This window comes from Bactrocera tryoni, chromosome 5, assembly GCF_016617805.1.
Source record: "Bactrocera tryoni isolate S06 chromosome 5, CSIRO_BtryS06_freeze2, whole genome shotgun sequence".
Taxonomy (NCBI): domain Eukaryota; kingdom Metazoa; phylum Arthropoda; class Insecta; order Diptera; family Tephritidae; genus Bactrocera; species Bactrocera tryoni.
Window position 1 is genome coordinate 39,812,705 of NC_052503.1, and position 20,686 is coordinate 39,833,390.

General features: G+C 37.0%; 1 protein-coding gene across 1 annotated transcript in view; it reads left to right on the forward strand.

Moving 5' to 3' along the window:
* The window catches only part of LOC120778234 (serine/threonine-protein kinase pakD), a 158,421-nt gene that overhangs the window by 28,023 nt on the left and 109,712 nt on the right, over positions 1 to 20,686 (forward strand). The window contains exon 2 of the mRNA XM_040109992.1: positions 4,734 to 5,087. Within this exon, the coding sequence (XP_039965926.1) occupies positions 4,734 to 5,087 (354 nt within the window). The remainder of the gene's footprint in view (positions 1 to 4,733; positions 5,088 to 20,686) is intronic.

Genomic DNA, 20,686 nt, shown 5'->3' on the forward strand with positions numbered 1-20,686 from the left:
TAATATTATATAATGTCAAAACTTTATTTATATAATAAAGCTAAATTCTTGCCAAAACATTATAGTATGTTTATTTTTTTTGAAGAACACATGTACAAAGAACGCCTTGGGCTTGATGCGTAATGAACACGAACCAGCGTCACTATATGAAAAAAGTCGTCGAACAGAGTCAACGAATGTACTCGTACATCAGTCATTTCATAGCTTGATAACAGGCTCATTACGTCGATTTTTTTGTAAAAAAGCATCCGATGTATCAACAGAGTAGCAAGCAGAGAAATGTGAATAAAAGAGTAGATAATGACTTAACAGACTGATGGGTGGATTTGCTGATTAAAATGTTTACATATGTGCGGACAGGGTGGTCCTATAGCTATATATAATTTAATTCAATTTATTTATTTTTAAAGAAGATATTGCAGATATCTTAGAAAATCTATTTTGTACCAGGAGCTAAAACGATGAAATGAATTAATTCAATGGAATTTGTATTATGAGGTTACATGGGTTTACGGGTTTCAAAAAATTGACCTTTTTATTGTCTTAGTAAATTCTTCAACGCATATAGAATATTTTCAGAGTTGATCTGAGTAATAGTTTCGGAGATACAGCCTTGAGAACTTGTGCTCTCGAGGCTAGCTAATCTAAACGCGCGATTTGTACGATTTCTCGAGAACTACTCTTCATGAAATTTACACAGACTTGGGTGAAGAATTTTTTTTCGATTACAATTATTTGAAAAAAATGTCGCGAAATTTTTACCGAAATTTTCATTTTATTGTAAAAATGTCTGCCAAAAATCCAAATTTCAGTTTTTTTCAGCATAGGTGATTCTCTAAGGAATTATCCTGCCAACGCGGGGCCATCTTTTTTCTAAGGGGTCACTGGAAATGATTTTTAAATATTTTTTTCCACAAATTTCAGCATTTCTGTGTTAATAGTGTATGTTTGTAACAATAAAAAATTCTAATAAAATATTTAATTTTTTATAACAGAAAAAAATTGTTGAAAAAATACTGATCTTTACCAGAGAAAACCCATGCAAAAAAAAGGCATGTTGCATTTAAATTTTTGGAATATTATTGTTCGATACATAAAATTTTTGTGAAATCATGTGAAGGGTATTAACAGTGAAACAAGTAATTTGGTGCTCATTAAGGCTTAACCATTCTATAACAATGATTCGAGAGCGATTATACACCATAGCTGTGTGCCTACTGTGCCTATGACATTTAAATTTCTGTTTGTTGTAGCTGACATGGGAGCTTATCAGTGCTAGGCGTTAAAAGTTAATCATACATATGTACATGCATTTATGCAAGCGTATGTATGTGTGCATGCAGAATCCCTACTCTCAGCTGATATTGCTCTGCATAGTGCTTTCACTATGATAAATGAATGCCAGCCACATGCCTCAGTACCCAATTTGTACGGGTTTCTGAATTTTATAATGCTGCTAAACACTTTGTTTTGTTTTCATAGAATAATGCATTCATATTCCTCTTTAAAATCGTGCTATGTTCGCATTTATTCATATACATTTCTACATATATAATATAATCTTGTAATATATGTTATCACTCTAAATAAATTTTGTTCACTGCCGCAGCGCGGCTTAACAGAGTAACAGCAGCAGCAACAGTTGTCATCATAAAAGCTAAATTATTTGTACTGTCAGTGTGCGCGTCTCTTCGTAACGATAACGGTCGGATTTGCAGAAGCCTTTCCAGTGTTTAATTGTTTCCTATAATCGGGTGCTGCTTATTTTATGACGTATATACGTGTTTATGCATATATGCATCTAAGCATCTAAACGGAAATGTAGAAACGACGGTTTTTGCAGTGTCAGTGGATAGACGAAAATTTTGTATGTGTTTTTTTTTCTGTGCTGAACCAACAAGACGTGAAGCCACCTTTAAAGAAAAGAAAATAATATTAAATAAAGTGATATATGTATCTGCCCCTAAAAAATTAAACATTAAAAGTCATCGGGTTTTTGAAGAACTTAGCACTATTATGCTTTCGGTTCACTCTGCGCGAAACAAGCAACAATAATGATTATACTCAATCTTACTTAATGTTTGTAGAATGATGTTCTACAATTAGCTTCACTGTTTAAACGAAAAACACAAAATATTGATAAAAGGCACGCTTTATTTCAGTTCCTCAATGAAATTATAATATTGCCACTAACAACACCAGCTGACTGTAACTGAACTATTAAGTGTACAAGGTAATATTTGTGAAGGTCACATATACAGTACTCACCGTTTGGTTGAATTAAAAGTATTTTAAAATGCTTTGTCCTAATTATATGATAATTTAATGAACTTATAGCAGAAGCCTATAAAATTTCAACCGGTTTCTTTTTAATACGTCTCAAAGAGACCTTGAAAATTTTGATTGATTGTTTATTGCTGTCTAATGCGCCATTTTTTTAAGCGAAAAACATACTTTTTCCACTTAGAAGGAATCATAACTCTAGAACACAAACGTCAGCAGACATATTAGTGCAGGACTGTCTTACAAATGCTCTCCGTGTGCTTGAGAATCTGGTATAGTTTGTTCGATGCGCTGGAGAGTAACGCTGGGCGAGTCGAAAACACCTAATAATTGACTGAGAATCCCACTAAAATTTTTATATTTCTGAGTGTTGGGCTCATAAAACTTGATTCATATCTGTTGCATTTTCTTAGCATTAACCAGATTGAAATATATGTATATAGTATGTATATTAGACATAATATTTTTACATCTATCAATATTGGAAATACTTAAATTTATATTCATTAATCAACATTTTAAAGAGATTATATTAGTCAGGGGGGCAATTCTTTATTTCAGACATGTATTTATGTGTATAAAAATCTGTTTCTCTATAATGACATTTTGATACAAACGAGATAAAATCTTCTGTCCTGACCGTTACTAAAAAGCTTCACAATTATCTCGAGTAGTATTCGAGTTCCATCTTCTCCCGATTTGAAAAATGCATTTTCGCGAGAAACGCATTTAACATGCTGATGCTGAATGACCGAACGCTTCGTGATTGCGGCGGGTTCTATACATTTTTTCATTATTCTGTCAATATTTGTGGTTTCTCTTTTAGCTTCATAGTTGCGTTATGCTTGCTTTGGACTCTATAACAGGATTTTGCTTGGTGTATAGCCAGTATAGCTAGAAACGCAGATAACTATCCTAAATTTAGATTTTGGAGAAGCACTCTTTAAATTAACGCAATTGGTAGCGTTTGTGATAAAAATCGTATAATGATGGGTGATCCAAGTAGAGGTACTTTTTTCAATAGCCTTGTTTTGACAGATCACGTGAGAGTCACATCAAACTGTCATGTGATTTTTGTTTAGTATTGTTTGGCATTTTATCATGGAAAGACTTACGACTGAACAACGTTTACAAATCGTTCAACTTTATTACAAAAATCCACGTTCTGTAAATAGCGTGTTTCGCGCGCTTCGCTCAACTTATTGTCAACATAATTGGCCTATTAAGCTTACTATTCCAACATTATCCGCCATCTTGAGACACACCATTCAATATTGGGTAATATAATATTAGACCGAATAGACCACGATCGACATGGAGTGAAGAAGCCGTAGCTGAGAGTACGCGAAGACCGAAAACAGTCGATTCGGCACCGTTCGCAGCAACTCGGACTGACGTATACAAGTAGAACGACTTGGCGATAAGGCCCTGGCTGAGTGAGTACGTAAACAAGTAAATTTGCCGCATTTGGGACGAAGAGCCATCTGAAGAAATTCAAGAGATACTATGTCATCTAGAAAAACAACTGTTTGTGGGCCGGTGGAATCATCTGTCCATATTTCTTCAAAAGTAAAAATCAGTGGCGACCGTTATCGCGCCATGATAACGCCTGAAATTGCAGCTCGTGATCTCGGCGACATTTGGTTTCAACAAGACGACGTCACATCCCAGCCATCGCATCAATCAATGTATTAGCTGAGGAAACACTTCGGCCAGCATTTTGGGCCGACCGATTGGCCGTAGAAATCGTGTAATACTACACCGTTAGACCTTTTCCTGTAAGGATATGTAAAATCGAAAGTTCATGCGAATAATTCCACTTCGATTCATACTTTGGAGTAAAACATCACACCTGTCACTCGCCAGTTACCAGTTGAAATGCTCGAACGAGTCATCAAACATTGGACTCAACGGATGGATCATCTGAGGCGTAGCCGCGACCAATATTTGAAAGAATTAATCTTCAAAAAATAAATGTCAAAGAATGCTCTTTTCTATTTAGTTTGAAGTTTCTGTGTTTCTTTTTTAACAAAGTAGAGAACCTCAAAAAGCATCACCTTTTATAAAGTTAACTGGCATCCAGCACTCACGAAGTAAGGAAAATTTTTTACTGTCTTTCCGGTTGCCAAATGTAATGGTTGTTTGGAAATAGGCGAAGTAAAAAAGCTCAAATCTTACTTAGTTAACGGTCTAACCTTAGAGCAATGCAATAACACTTTGTGACTTCAGCCATCGTTAGGAGCTTGCGCTATAAACGGTCGAAGAGTGATCCTCTCTTGGGACCACTGAACCTAACCTAAACTATCCAGTCTTAAGAAGATTGTGTTAATGTATGAAATGGGAAATGCTTTAGCTAAATAGTCCAATCCTTTAATATACACAAAGCTCATTTTACAAATATTTCAACTTGACACTGACGTTTTATTCTATTCGTTTTTTCTTACTTCCAGCCAAGTAATCATTGCGAGGCGCATTTGCTTGCAGCCACTACCGAAATCGAGGCGCTCAAGCAGGCTCTGCTCGAGAAACATAGTCAAATTGTCGCCATGGAAACAGCATGCATACAGGAAACCGAACGACAAGTCGAATTGGAAGATAGTGTCATTGCGTGGCAAGACAAATATGATCGTTTGTATGAGTCACATAAACGTGTGCAAAAAGTGAATCAAAGTTTGGAGGATAAATTGCTCAAATTGGTGGATCGCAATACTGGCGAGCGAGCGCAATTGACCAGCGATGTTGCCACTTTGAGCGTACGATTGGCGCAAGCGAATTTTAATATCGCAAAGCTGCAACGGGAAATCGTAAGTCACGGAACATACTACATTTAATAAACATTCATAAATTCTTAAGTACAACTGTTTATTCCAATTGAATATAATATAAATATTTTCCACTACGCCTGGTTCTGATTCAGTTTTGCTAGAAAACTTTAAATAGTTTTGAGTGCAGTTTAAAATTATAATTGAATGTATGTGCTAAAACACTTTGTAAGTCTCCTTTATTGTACGAAGACCATTGTTCTCTTGTAGCTTCGGTGACTTCTTGAAAGTAGTGGTTGCAAACTTAGATCGCAGTCACTATTATATAATCAATATATTTTTTCACTTTTTCCCAACCCCCATTGTGAACTGGTCATTGTTTCGTAGCTAATTTTGCAGATCTTCCCAGAATAGGTGCTCATATATAAAAGGTTTAATAAATTTGCTTATGTATTGGTCTGCAGAACTGTTCAGAAGGTTAGGGATCTCACTTGTCGGGTTGAAATAAATAGGTCAGTACTATGTAAGGTCACGATTTCATAGAACATTTGTAAACATTATAAATTTTGCCTTATTTTTTTCATACTCTGAACAGGGTTTACCACGAAGAAAACGAAGCTATAAAAAGTAGTAGTGCCTCAGTTTTTGAGATACCGATCAGAATTTTAATTTGTTACATAATTCTTGGCCAACATACGCATAACAAGAGCAAAGTATTCGAGGTTCCCTTAAAAAACACAGAAAGTTCGAATTTAATGGGGAATGTTTATTATCAATTGAAGGAACATCCTTTGGCATATATTTTTAGAAGATTATCTCCTTCAAATGTTGGCCATGGCTACGTCTTAGACGGTCCATGCGTTGCGTCCTATTTCCAATGGGATTGCCCGCATAGACTTAAGACTTTACATATCTCCTCAGGAAAAAGTCTAACGGTGTGATATTACACGATCTTGGTGGCCAACCGACTGGCCCAAAACGTGAAATTTTGTGCTCACCGAAGTGTTCTCTCAATAAATCCATTGATTGATGTGATGTGTAGGAAGTGGCGCCGTCTTGTTGAAATCAAATGTCGTCGAGATTACGAGCTTCAATTCCAGGCATCAATAGTCGGTTCTAAGGGCGCGATAACGTTCACGTTGTTTTTTTCTGAATAAAATGGTAGCTCTTGGATCTCTTCAGGTTGCCCTTCTTCTCAAATGCGGCTTGTTTACATACCCAGCCAGGAATTGGCAATCGCTGAAAAACATTTGGCTCGAAAACGTACGATCTTCTTGGAACGTTTCAAGAGAACATAGAACGAAATGATGTCACTTGGGCAGGTCGATTGGCTTCAGTTCTTGCACAAGCTGTATTTTGTTCGTTATTAATTTAAGATATCGACGTAAAATGGGCCAAGTCTTTCCATACCTATCAAAACATCAATTAGAACCCTTAATGCTTTTATTTCATGATCCAGTTCACTGAAAATCATACTTATTCTAAAGAGCTCTAAAGGAATATATATATGTATGTCAACAATTTGTAAATATTGAAAGTGTACTACATTCATGTGCCAAAAATCAGCAAGCAGAGTAGTCTTCTTTGCTTCAAGTTCGATTGTACACGGTACAACAACACAACAATGCAGGTGCAAGCGCTTAAAATCGGGTGAGCGCTAAACTCGATTGCGACGGCTCGTTGTGTGCCTGGAACTAGAAAAACCAAAGTTTATGTGTAAAGGATCTTATAAGGATTTGGCCTAAAAGCAAAAACTCTGCGTCGTGTGTTGCACAGTTATTGGGTGTTGTTGCTGTTGCAAAAACTTTATTTTATTTTGTTATTGCAACACAAATGCTGTGTAAGTGCTGCAGTTCTCGCCATTTATCCAGCTACTCAAAGTGTTATTCGTCTTTCTTTTGACTTTTCTTTCTGTATTTTTTATTAGCAGTTTTGCTCGTGAAGCCCTCCAAAGTACGAAGTTGTGTTAGAGTGAAAACTTTTTTCGAGAGATTAAAAATCGCAGCGAACAAATAAAAGCGAAATTAGTTTCGCACTGTGGTCAGTCTGCTGCAAGCGCCAGCTGGAGGAGAGCAAGGCAACAATAGCGTTAAATGCAACTTGAAGAAAGTGTTGGACAATTAGTTTTTCGCGTAAAACGCAAATAAGAGAATAACAGTAGCTATGAAAGGCTAAAAGGTGTGAGACACTGTAAACCTTTTTTGGTTGAAATAGTTGAATATTTGATTTTGCCGCTTTGGGCTTATGTATCTCGGAAAGAGGTTCTTGTTTGCAAAAATATGAACCGAAATGATACATAAATTTGCTACATTTTTTGGTAGAGTTATTATGACATTTGTGAATTGTTTAATCATATCTCAATCCTTCATACTAAAAACTTTTAAAGGGTTTTATAAGTTTGTGAATTTAGAATGAATTGTTTTGCTTTCATTGAATGTATAAATATGTGAGAATATTCTCCAAATAATTAGATTTGGATCAGGCAAGCAGTTTCGGAGATATGAGTCTATTTGTAAGAATTTTCGAAAACCTTAAACACGATTTTCTCGAAACGCATTTTTTAGAGTCGATGAAGAAACGGCTAGATTGGTCGACTTGACATTTTTACTGTTTTAGATATATTTTCCTGTTATAAAACGAAAGAATAAAATTTCGACTAGTATTTGAACCATTAACTGTATGCATTTATGGTTATAATAAATCTCTTTGGTCTTTGGATTTGAAATAATTTGAAGCAAAAAAAAATATTCCTCACCGAAGGAAATTATAACCACAATTAAAACCCTCAAACCAATAAAGCAGTTGGACCAGACAACATATCACCCGCTCTTTTAAAGGCGGACTATGAAACCACAGTTCGCCATACTCGCAGACTTATGGGCCAATGGACAGCTATCCCTAGAGCTAAATGAAGTTACCATTATTATTCTGCCTAAAAAAACGATCTGTCAGAGTGTAAAAACTGGCGAGGTATTACACTATTGAGCATAGTGAATCTAGGTCTATCGAGCGTTTTGTTTCTAAGTTTGAGAAAAGGGCAAGTAGGCTTCCGTCCGGGATGCCCCTGTATTGACCAGGTAGGTAGCCTACGTGTTACAAAGGTACATCAGTCGTATGTCGGTCCCCTTCTTCCTGATCTTTATCGTCCTCCAAAAGACATTCATTGAACTTCGTCATCATGCAATCTGGAACGCTTTAGTTTGGAGAGGGGTCCCTCAAAACTTATTGAATTAATAAGAGCGTTATACTTTAATGCGAGTTGTCGCGTTTTGTGCAAAAAAGAGCTTAGTAACCGAATACAAGTAGAGGTGAAATTCTGTCAGAGCTGGGCTCTGTCTCCGCTTGTTGAAAATCGTATTGGAAAAGCGCGAAAGGGAAGGAATAAGCTGGGACTGAAGAACTAGACTATGAAGACAATATAGGTTTATCGACACACAACATTGCTGAGAGGTCAAAACGCTAAAAAGGCGCAAGAAACTGCAGCGAAAGTAGGTCTTAGAATTAACATCGGCAAAACCAAAGAAATACGTATCAACACCGAATATGTGTACGTAGCACTACGATGGTACAGAACTCGAAAACGTAAAATCCCATTTGTAATTTAGATAGTGTTATATTTGTAAACGGAGGATCAAACGCAGGCATCATTAACCGTATAATGAAGGCAAAACAAGTTATCGGCAACCTCAGCGGGATGTGTGACCCCTCCGTCATTACATGCCGTACCAAAATAAAAATACTCAATTCCAATGTTAAGTTTACACTACTATATGAATGTGAAACATGAAATCTTGTAGCCTCTGACATCCAAAAGCTGGAAGTTTTCACAAATCGCAATATTTGCCGCCTTTTATGTCCCGTTGCGCGTACCTTCATATGTTCGCGCACAAATCAAGCACACCTATGGGCAAATTTTTGAGAGGAAATCCAGACATAATCACTCGAAATGCTATCGACTGGATTCCAACCCAGAGGCCGACCCGCTCTAACCAGAAGAAGGAACTCGATCAGCGAGATGCCTAAGGTCCGAAAAAGTTGGACTTAAATCAAGGTGCAGCAAAATACCTTAATAAAGGGAGATTCTCATTTAGTCCTTTGATCTCCCATGAAGGCTTAGGATATAATATATTGGGTAGTCGAAAAAGCATTTTCATATTTCTAATCAACCTATTTTTTTTATTTATAAATAAATAAACAAAACCATTTTGGTCGACCACTTTTTGACATTTTTCTGCAGAGGCATTGTTCTATCAGGGTAAAACCTTCATCAGTGTAAGTCGAAATTACGAAATTTCCAGAACGGAACTGAGCGAACCATTGTTGTGCTACACGAACTGATAAAGCATCATCTCCGTAAACTTCACACAGTTCATTGGTGACTTCCGTGGCATTCTTCCCATTTTTATAAAACAAATTTCAAAATATAGCGAATTTCTTCATTATTTTCACTCATTTTTGAACAACTGTAACTTCTTTTCAACTTCTCCGAATTTAATTTTTTTTTGGTCAAATTTGGTCACCTTTCCAACAGTATATGATATAATACCATATGATTAGTAGCACTGGAGATCTAAGACTGTAACGACATTTATTGACAAAATACGAAAAGACTTTTTCGGCTACCCAATATAAATATATGTTTAATAGCCAATGATGAATATAATTGGGCCATAAATGTTCCAGATCCCCAAATAGTTGACATTACTCAATTTTTTCTGATCTAAAGTTGAAACTGAGTGAATATTTCAACTAGAGCTCTAGTACTAAAGATGAGAGTAATCTTATAGGAGTTTTGATCGAATTCAGTTTTTCCTACTTATTATATTTCGTCTTCATTTCAGTTAGGTACAAACTTCACATGCTCTATATAAAAAATATTTTTTGTACTTAAGAAACCCCTAAAAGTAAACGCAAAATTAGAATCCGCTGCAAGCTTTCAATGTCATAGCTGAGCGTCGCATTTTTTCGATGGCATGCAATTTAAAAATTCCACTCGGTTTTCTGTTGATTGATGCAAAGGCTTCTCTGAATGTGTGAATTTATTTATTTGCACAATTCCACTCCTTTTCTATGGCCGCTTCCGCATTTACTTAATACTGTTGAAAATAATATAAAAAAAACACCCTGTTTAGCATAAAACACATACAAGGTCTGTCGCAAAAGAAACAGAACTTTTTAAATATAACTGTTTCTGGTGGCGCCACCTATTGGTGGGTATATGAAATAAAAAGTTTGATCTCTTGTTGACATTTCGTAAAAATTTTAAGACAATTGGATAACTATAATCGATGTTATCGATCAAAAAGTGACAGCAGCTTTTGGTCATCGGTCGTAAAATGCATTTTGAACAAAGAGCAAATATTAAATTTTGTTTTAAACTTGGGAAAACGTTTACTGAAACATTTCAAATGATGAAAAAAGTTTATGGTTGATTTTTACCTATTTGAAAAACTTCATTTGCCATGAAAGGACACTGGTTTCAGGACATTTCAGCTATCCAAAAGGGGACGACCGATATTCTCAAGAGCATTCCGAAAAATGACCTTAAACACTCATTTGAAATGCTAATTGACTGGGCTAAACGCTGTATCGAAGCACAAGGAAACTACTTTGAATAAAAAAATATAACTTTTGAAAAATACTAATTTTTTGTTGTTTTTTTAACAGTCCTGTTTCTTTTGCGACAGACCTTGTACATTACATACTTTGCTGCTAAATATGAATATATTATATTATGGTATATACTATAGGCATGGACTACATTATATTAGCGTTATGCTCCGTTATGTACATATAAAAACCTAATATCCAAGAATGTGGCTTTGTCTTAATGCTCCTTCTGGCGCTAAGCCATATGGGGAGACCTTTGTTAAATATACAGACAATTTTACAGACCCATCTTGTTGTTGTTTGGGATATGAGTTGGACCGGTCCGAAACACTTATTATTGTCGCCATTTGACTATCACGTTAACGCAAACAAGCACAATAATAGCATTGCGCACCCGTCTTTAGTTTTCCCAACAACCTCGAATGCTGGAAAAACAGTCATAAGTAGTTAGTATTCTGTTTGGAAAGGCATGCATGAATGCAGAAAAGAAATGTTGAAAATATTCACGAAAATCCCCACTTAGTCATGGCTACCGAAGTGTACTTACTAGCCTTTTAGCCCTGCACCAGTCATGGCCCCCTGCCACTTCATTTGAAAGCGGCAAAATCCTTTTCCTTTTCGAATTCCTCGTGCGCTCATTTGGGGCTAACGGTGCCTTACTATCTGTTGCCAGCTGTCAGTTTGCACTATTTTGCCGGCTTTCGTTGGTAACTTCGCCACGTTGGTGACTGGCAGTGACGTGCACATTGACGTACATTGAAGCGACACAAAATGACACGAAGCTCCAGTGTGGCATTTGTCGCCGTCAACAATGCCAACATGTTTTTATCCTCGCATTTTTTTAACTATGTATTTCCGTTGCTTGCGAAGTTTGTTTACCCCTTGAGGTGGAAATGCGGGTGTGAGAAGTTTATTTGTTTTCGCCAACTCCATTATCATCCACCAGAGTCGTCACCGTCAGTCAAGCTAGCCGGTTTCCGTACACAATTGCAAACAACATCAACAAAGGGGCGAATTGAGTTTCGCAATCATTACCGGCATTTAAATGATACCCACACACTCACAATACACCCTACATGTGTGTTAGGGTGTGTCGAAAAATTTCTTTTTTATCTTGGAAAGGTTCTCCAATACGAAACGTTTTTTTGAAGTAGTTGGAAGCGAGATACAAATTTTTATATCTGATAATAAGAAAAAAGTAGCTAACCGTTAGACGGAGGACCTTCCCGTTACAATTAAGAACTCATACTTGTATAGCCTTTCTAAGAGGTGTTTAGAGTACCAAGCGATCCACCCTAATGTATTTGTGCAAATATGCAATTCAAGGCAAAGCCTGTAGAGAAAACGGGACTGTTTACTTCATTTTGCAGCCCAAGGTCTTGTTAATAAGGTGTTATTATAACTACTCCTATAACTAAATATTAACAATTCTGGCGTGTTTAAAGCAGTATTCATTGACGACCGACGATTTGAGGTATTTTCGCACATTGTAAGACTATATGGCTCATACTTATTGCCTGAAAGAAAATACCTGGTAATTCAAATCTAACTAATCCTTTATGGACTGATAACATTAGGATCAACTGTTGTCTTCTCGTTGAGTTGAAGACGCAGGAAAGGCTTATGTACCTGCACATCAGGGGCAACATACCTAGAGACATGATATTGAGGGCTCAGTAAGCGTATAGCAAAGGCAATTTGGTAGACACTGCTCTGCATGCCATTGTGTCATGGCTGGAGGGAGCCCTTATGTATTAGGACTATGCGTTGGGGACATTTCTCGAAATTGAGGGAGCATTCCACAATGTGCGGCCGGTAGTGGCGATTAGGGTTCTGGACAGGTTTGAGTTCGACATATACCTCAAACATCTCCTATATCTCCTATCGCCTTCTCTGCGACAAAACTGTCGTGGCGCAGTAGAGCATTGATCGTGCACTACGAAAGGTCAATAGAGACACTCCGTAACTTGGGCTTCGCACTGGCATCAGTGCTGAACTTTAGCTTCTGCGGATGATGTTGCTCTCAAAGTTAAAAGAAAATCTCTGGAAACCATTTATGAGTTAACTCAAGGTTACCTCGTTGCGGTAGCTATCTGAGAAAAAAAGGCAGCTAAGCCGGTCAATACAATTGAGGTATTTTCGCACATTGTAAGACTTTCTATTTACCATGAGGTAAAAAGTCCCGGACGCACCCTTTTCACTTATTAGGGGCTTTTCGATTTCAGTCTACCGAAAAGGTGAAGCACTTGGGCCACATCATTGTTAGACAGCTATCACGGAAGCCCAATGATTGAGAGAGGGTAAGGAAGGCATTGGTTGCCGTACATTGTTGGAAAGAAGCTATTCAAAAGCAGTGGTCTCTCTTGTCAAATGTTGTGTTTTAACTTTACAAAACCGTAGTTAAGCCAATACTGTTCTATGGTGTATTTGTCTGGTGGAGAGCGCCCAGTAAAGTCACACTCACAAAACAGCTAGAAAGCATTCAACAAGCTGCTCGCATTGGCATCAGTGGGGTTACTATAATAAGTGTTTCGGACCGGTCCACCTCATATCCCAAACAACAAAATGCCAATGATGACACTTAATGTCATTCAACATACCCTTGAACATAGCCGTCAGCTGTAATGCTGTGAAGATTACTATCAAACTCCGGAAAACAAGACGCATTAAGGCTCGTAGAGAAGGACAGAGAGAGACTGAAATCCTCTCTCAATTCTACTGTACTCCTGACAATGTGGATCCTCGCTCCGAATTTCCACGAATGGATCGAAGCTCAAGGGATATTTTGAAGGCGGAATCTTTTGTTGGGAGCTCTCAATCAGCTCCTTTTTCAATAGTTTTCAAGCTCAAGTGGCATCCATCAAAGCAGCAGCAGGTGCATTTCTTCGAAGTTCAGCTTCTTCCAGATAGGTATGAATCCACTCCGAAAGCAGAGCTGCTATCCTGTATAAATCGATGACAGTGAGCTTAATGCTATTCAAGGAGGAGATGACCTCACTAGCAGTTATAGCAAGCTATGTGCTTCCATATTAAACTTGTCTGGGTGTCTGGCCATAGCGGAATTTGTAAAGCCGACGAGCTTGCAAGAAAAGGTACCCATAGCCCAATTTCATTGCAATGGGAACAAGCAGGAGTTCTCTTGTCTTCGTGCATTCCAAGTTGCAATGAGGTGTAAACATCTAGACACTTTCTCCTCTATTGTCCAGCTTTCGACGGACTAAGGTTGAAGCATCTCGGTTGCCATACTTTTCACAAACCTGTCGAATTGACTAAAATTCATATTAGTCGCCTCATTAAATTTGTGTCAGGCTCTGGGCCTTTTGTCGATATGCGTTTGATCAACATCGAAAAGTCTTGGGCATTACAACGGACAAGCGTCTCTAGCTGTCCAAGTGGTATTATTCTTTGCCTCACTAGTGCAATTTAAATTTATATCTAATATAAAAAAATACTCTTAAACCAAGTTTGTCAACCATCCAATACCATTTTTTCTAAAATATCAATATTTATAAAATGTCTGCGTAACATTGACTTTATATCTATACAAATTCAACCACTTTTCTATGCAATTGCTGTTCCTATTGGGTATGTTGTTATACATATATACATGATTTTATGGAGGCCGGCAACCCAACCTCATTACCTACTTGTATACTTCCGACGTAACATACGTTTCGGCGGTACGGTATTCACATACAATGGTAGAGCCGTAAGCGAAAAATTTACACTCCTCCCACAATTTTCATGTGTGCGTGAAGCATTTTCAATTGTTTGTTGTCATTCGTGCTCAATGGTTGAAGTTCCTTCAATTGTCATGCTTTCAATGTACTCATGTACTCATGTACTCATGTACATATATACCGCAGGCTGTAAGCATAGGACTATGTACACTTCAGAATCTTATTAAAAGTTCATCACTCCAAAATCAGTGATTCTGAAATATTGTTTTTTGTCCAAAATTGATTGGCATTTGGCGTGCAAGATGAACAATAGCAGGCATAGAGCCGTAGGCTTCACAAAATTATACAAAATAAATAAATCAGTAAAAAACTTGATTTCTAGTCGTGAAACAGATTTAGATTTGCAAAATAACTGCATATGAGCAATTATTTAATTTTTATTGAAATCACTTTTGGTAAAGAACATTCCTTACTTTTTTGATTTTAATTTAAGTATATATTTTATTGTACCTTTAATAAATTTAAGTCACACAGAAAAGCAAATTCGAAGATGTAGTGCTTTGAATTCTAGCTCGCTGCCTATTACATTTTACGTCATCTCCGAAAGTGTATTGGATATTATGAGATTTTTTTTGTCAGAAATTAACTCAGAGACTCGACATTGATGGTCAGGGATTTCAATTCCCACTTTCCATATTGGGATTGTTTGTGTTATTACTCAAGAAATTTCGTCTTAGTCCAGCCTTTTGTATACACTATTTGATTTTAAAACTAGAGGAAAATCTACAAAGACGCTTATTTTTCATATAATATATGTATATCAAAATGAGCTTTCCAGTGCATTATCTACATAATAAGAAAGCGTGGATGATAACAACTGTACTTAACGAATGGCTGCATTTTCGAATTTTTCGAAAAAATTCACTTTATAATTATGATTTTAAAAAGAGCGAGTATTTATTATATGAACTCTCACCGCACATTGTTAACGGGTTTCTACAAAAGTAGACAGAAAGGAACTGCAAAGCATGCCATATTTTTTCCATTCTTTTCATATTTCTCTTCAGTAAGGTTTGCCATTTCATCACTAAAAAATATACAATCCAACAACGAGTCGGAATTATTAAAATTGACTACCGAATTTTGGAGTCAGTGGCCTCAACTTTAAGAGCGTTATGTCCAATTTTTGGTCGTCATAATCGTTCAGATCAACAATTAAGCGTCTAGTGGAAAAATTTTAATCCAAAAATGTACAAAATGTCCCGTGCCAGTGAAACAAAGAAGTGCCCGTAGTGTTGAGAATATTGCTGCCGCTAGAGCATCAAATGAGGAAGACCCAAATCAGTTTCTTACACGTCGTTCTCAAGCGTTGGTCATCTCTGTGACGTCGTTGTGGTGAATTTTGTGAAAAGATCTTGGCTTACATCCTTACAAGATCAAATTGATGCAAGAACTGAAGCCGCATGACCACCAGAACCATCGTATGCTCGTGAATTGGGGTGAGGAACAACTTGAAAATGATCCGGATGTTCATTCAAAAGTCATCTACAGCGTCAATAAGCAAAATATACTTTATTAGTCAGGGAGCAATTCACAGGTACTCCATGAGTCACCATTGCATCCCGAAAAAATTACGGTTTGGTGCGGTTTATGGGCCGGTGGCGTCATTAGCACGTACTTTTTCTGTAATGATCAAAACCGGCACGCTACTATGAATGGGAATCAATACCGCTTAATGATAATCGAATATTTGTGACCTGAGTTGGATGACAAGATCTGGTTCCAACAGTACGGCGCCACAAGCCACACAGCGTGAGCGTGTTATATCACGAAATGGCTCAGTCAATTGGCCACCTCGGTCGTGCGATTTGTCGCCGTTAGACTATTTCCTGTGGGTCTATGTCAAGTCTATGGTCTATGCCAACAAGCCGGCGACGATTAATAAACTTCGTATGAATATCGAAGATGAAAATTGCAGCAGTATCAGCTGATTTATACTGCAAGGATGCTCATGGTGGCCATGCAAAAGAAATCTAGTTCCATACATAAAGGCACTAAATGGACTTTAACTGGAATATAGAATGTCATTGATATCCCAAACCGTTTAGTTTCGTGTTTGATTATAGTGCCGGTGTTTGTATTGTGATATTTGCTTGCCTTAAAACTAGTTATTTTCATAGCTTCAGCAAAAACTATGCTTTTTCTTTTCATAAACCTAACGGTGATTTAACGACAACAAAACATGTCAAACTGTACGTAGGTTGCTATCTTTATTTCTGGCCTAATAATGTGAATAGGCATATTTATCAACGAAAATGTTTTTTTTTTTTTTTTTTTTTGCGATTGCTGTTTTGTTTCGGGCTCATACGCATAGATCCTTGATTCGTCCCCTGTGATGATCTTATAAACGTCTTTTGAAGCACCGCGATCGTATTTTTTCAGCATTTCTTTACACCAATTCACACGAGCCCTTTTTTGAGCGATTGTCAAATTGTGCGGGATCCAACGAGAACAAACCTTTTTTACGGCCAGGTGTTCATGCAATATCGAATGTATGCTGGTGGGAGAAATGCATAGGCATGCCTCTATCTAAAGGTATGTTACATGACGGTTTTGCATTATCAGTTCCCGTACGGCATCGATGTTTTCTGGCACAACGGCTGTTTTTGGACGACCTTCACGGAATTCGTCTTTGAGCGAGCGTCGGCCACGATTGAATTCGTTGTACCAGTTTTTCACAGTGCTATAAGATGGTGCTTCATAGCCATACAAAGATTTTAGTTCATCGATGCACTCTTGTCGTGATAATCCACGTCGAAAGTTGTGAAAAACGATCGCACGAAAATGTTCACGAGTTAATTCCATTTTTTGGCCGAGATGAATTTTGTAATTCCCTGTAAATAAAACAATTCACGATTAAATGACAAAACGTTCTGAGTGATCTTATGCTAAACAAGTAAGGAAGGGCTAAGTTCGGGTGTCACCGAACATTTTATACTCTCGCATGGTAAAGTGATAATCGAGATTTCATTATTCGTCATTTAAATATTTTTCAAATACCGTATTTTTGTAAAGTTTTATTCCGCTATCATCATTGGTTCCTAATGTTTTATACTATTATACAGAGAAGGCATCAGATGGAATTCAAAATAGCTTTATATTAGAAGAAGGCGTGGTTGTGAACCGATTTCACCCATATTTCGTACATGTCATCAGGGTGTTAAGAAAATATTATATACCGAATTTCATTGAAATCGGTCTAGTAGTTCCTGAGATATGGTTCTTGGTCCATAAGTGGGCGGCGCCACGCCCATTTTCAATTTTTAAAAAAAGCCTGGATGCAGCTTCCTTCTGCCACTTCTTCCGTAAAATTTAGTGTTTCTGACGTTTTTTATGAGTCGGTTAACGCACTTTTAGTGATTTTCAACATAACCTTTGTATGGGAGGTGGGCGTGGTTATTTAAGCATCCCCCGACTCTACCTGGGAAAAACTGGAGCACCCTATCAAGACAGCATAATACACCACATCCGATGGGACCATCCACTTACATCAACACGCCACACCAACACAACTCACCACACCTGTACTCACTCAACAAAAAGGATGGACAACAGGACAGGGGTTCAATTCTGTCTAAGCACTTCGTTACACACATTCATTTATGTATATTAAATTCGCATATACTCTGCCTACGCTACTCTACCGCGATTCTACATTGTGATCTCGATAAGTGGAAAATAAATCGCCGGCAAGTCGTATTAGAACTCTCGCCGCCCCGCTCGTCGACATATACTTTTTATTAACATTTACATTAAAATTTATAATATAAAAAATTATAATTTCTTCTTCTTCTTTATGTTATCCTACATAAATTGTGTACCCTTTTATTCAGGTCTATTCCATAAAATATTTAACACTCCTGTTTTAAGAAATAACTTCTTCTTCTTTCTTTTTAGGAAGGCGCATCAAAATTCTCCGTTTATAACGAAACCATTAAAACTACAAGCTTAATAGAATCGTTCCATGGGCAATTGGGTAAATTTCCTTTCGAAAAACGGAAGTTTTTATAAATTCATAGACTATTTACTAGATGTAGATGTGACAAAATCAATTGATTTCAAAAAATCATTGGACGGCAGTATTTCAATATATGTAGCAAAACTAAAAAGGCAAAAAACGCGAAAAAATTTGATTAAAACTTCTTCTTCTTTCTTCTTAATTGGCGTAGACACCGCTTACGCGATTATAGCCGAGTTAACAACAGCGCCAGTCGTTTCTTCTTTCGCTACGTGGCGCCAATTTTATATTCCAAGCGTAGCCAGGTCCTTCTCCACCTGGTCCTTCCAACGAGTGGAGGAGGTCTTCCTCTTCCTCTGCTTCCCCGGCGGGTACTGCGTCGAATACCTTCAGAGCTGGAGTGTTTTCGTCCATTCGGACAACATGACCTAGCCAGCGTAGCCGCTGACTTCTAATTCGCTGAACTATATCAATGTCGTCGTATATCTCATACAGCTCATCGTTCCATCGAATGCGATATTCGCTGTGGCCAATGCGCAAAGGACCATAAATCTTTCGCAGAATTTTTCTCTCGAAAACTCGTAAAGTCGACTCATCGATTGCTGTCATCGCCCAAGCCTCTGCAACATATAGCAGGACGGGAATTATGAGCGACTTATAGTGTTTAGCTGTTGTTCGTCGAGAGAGGACTTTACTTTTCAATTGCCTACTCAGTCCGAAGTAGCACCTGTTGGCAAGAGCAATCCTGCGTTGGATTTCGAGGCTGATGTTGTTGTTGCTGTTGATACTGATTCCGTGATAGACGAAATTATCTACGACTTCAAAGTTTTGACTGTCAACAGTGACATGGGAGCCAAGTCGCGAGTGCAACGACTGTTTCGTTTGTAGTCATTTTAAAATTTGCAGTGATTGTTATGAAAAATTGGACGCGAAAAAAAAGGAATTATGTGTCAACTTCATGTCCAGTATGTCGGACCATTGTTCAAGAAGCCAAAAACATTTTTGTCTAATTTTCTTTCGTTTATTTGGATTTGGGGTTCGTTTTTTGAATTATTAATATTCCATTAATTTTTCTTAATATGAAATTTTTTTGTTGAATTATTAATGTTCTATTAATTTTTGTTGATGAAATGAAATTCTTTTTCTGAATTATTTATGTTCTATTAACTTTGGTTAACGTGAAATTTTTGTGTAACAATGCAATAAAATACAAAATAAAAGAATAAAATATTATTGTTTCATTAAAAAAAATGAAAGGGCAATAAGGCCTTTAAGGCTTTATTTCTCTTTCGAAGTGTAATAAAGCCTTTTTTGAAATAAAGGCCTTATTTCACTTTCAATAGTGTAATAAGGCCTTAAAGGCCTTATTTCACAAGGCGCTGTTGCACCCTGCCACTTAATTCTATGAATTACAAAACATGTAGGAAACTGGAACCGCAGCTGTTCATACGTTGTGGTTCCTTCTATTGCCGACTTTGTTTGTTTAGTCTATTTGCAGCTAGCATCTGATTGCCAGCCCTGCCAACTGGCGTGGGAGCATAATGACTTCAAGGTTGATGGGAATCATCCAAAACTGCTGATGTCGCATGTTCCCTGCGAATGGATTTAGCGTAGCGATGTGATGTTTGGAGTGGAAGTCATGGCGTGGGAGTCATGTGTTAACTCCTCCCTCTCTTAAGTATAATCGTCCAAGTACCCGCTGTTATTTGTATCATTTGCATTGACCTGCCTCTAATATTTCTCTCACCAAGACTAGGTCAATACTTTTGTTGAGTTTGCCTCATTATAAGCTTAATCGTTGTACGTTTACAAAATTTTGCAACAATTATGATGAATTGAATCATTGTGACAACGCGTAAAATTATCTCCATGCTACTGTGGTTTGTTTATATCTTTTGGTTTATGTTTGATATTCTTTTTTCATATTTTTTAAATGTCAATGTTTTCTAAGGTTAGTTCTTCCAACTCTTTTTTATTTTATGTTTAATTTCTGTAAACCGGGGTGCTCTTGTTTTCGAAAATTGTATTTTGATTGTTACTTTATCCTCAAGTATTACCAAATAAAATTCCATTTATAGTTATTTTTCATTAAATCCATCTTGTATTATAAATTTATCATTATTTAATATTATGCCCTCTTTTACATTGTAGATTTTTTTTATAGTTTTAGCATAACTAATGTTACAATGCGCTGTGTTTTTGTTGAGCAGATTTAATAAACAATTCGGTTTATCTTCTATTTGACAAAAATTAATGACAGTTTTATTATTACAATTTTTTAATAATTTAAAGGGTCCTCCTCTCTTTCCAACAGTTCTGTAGTCTAACTGTAG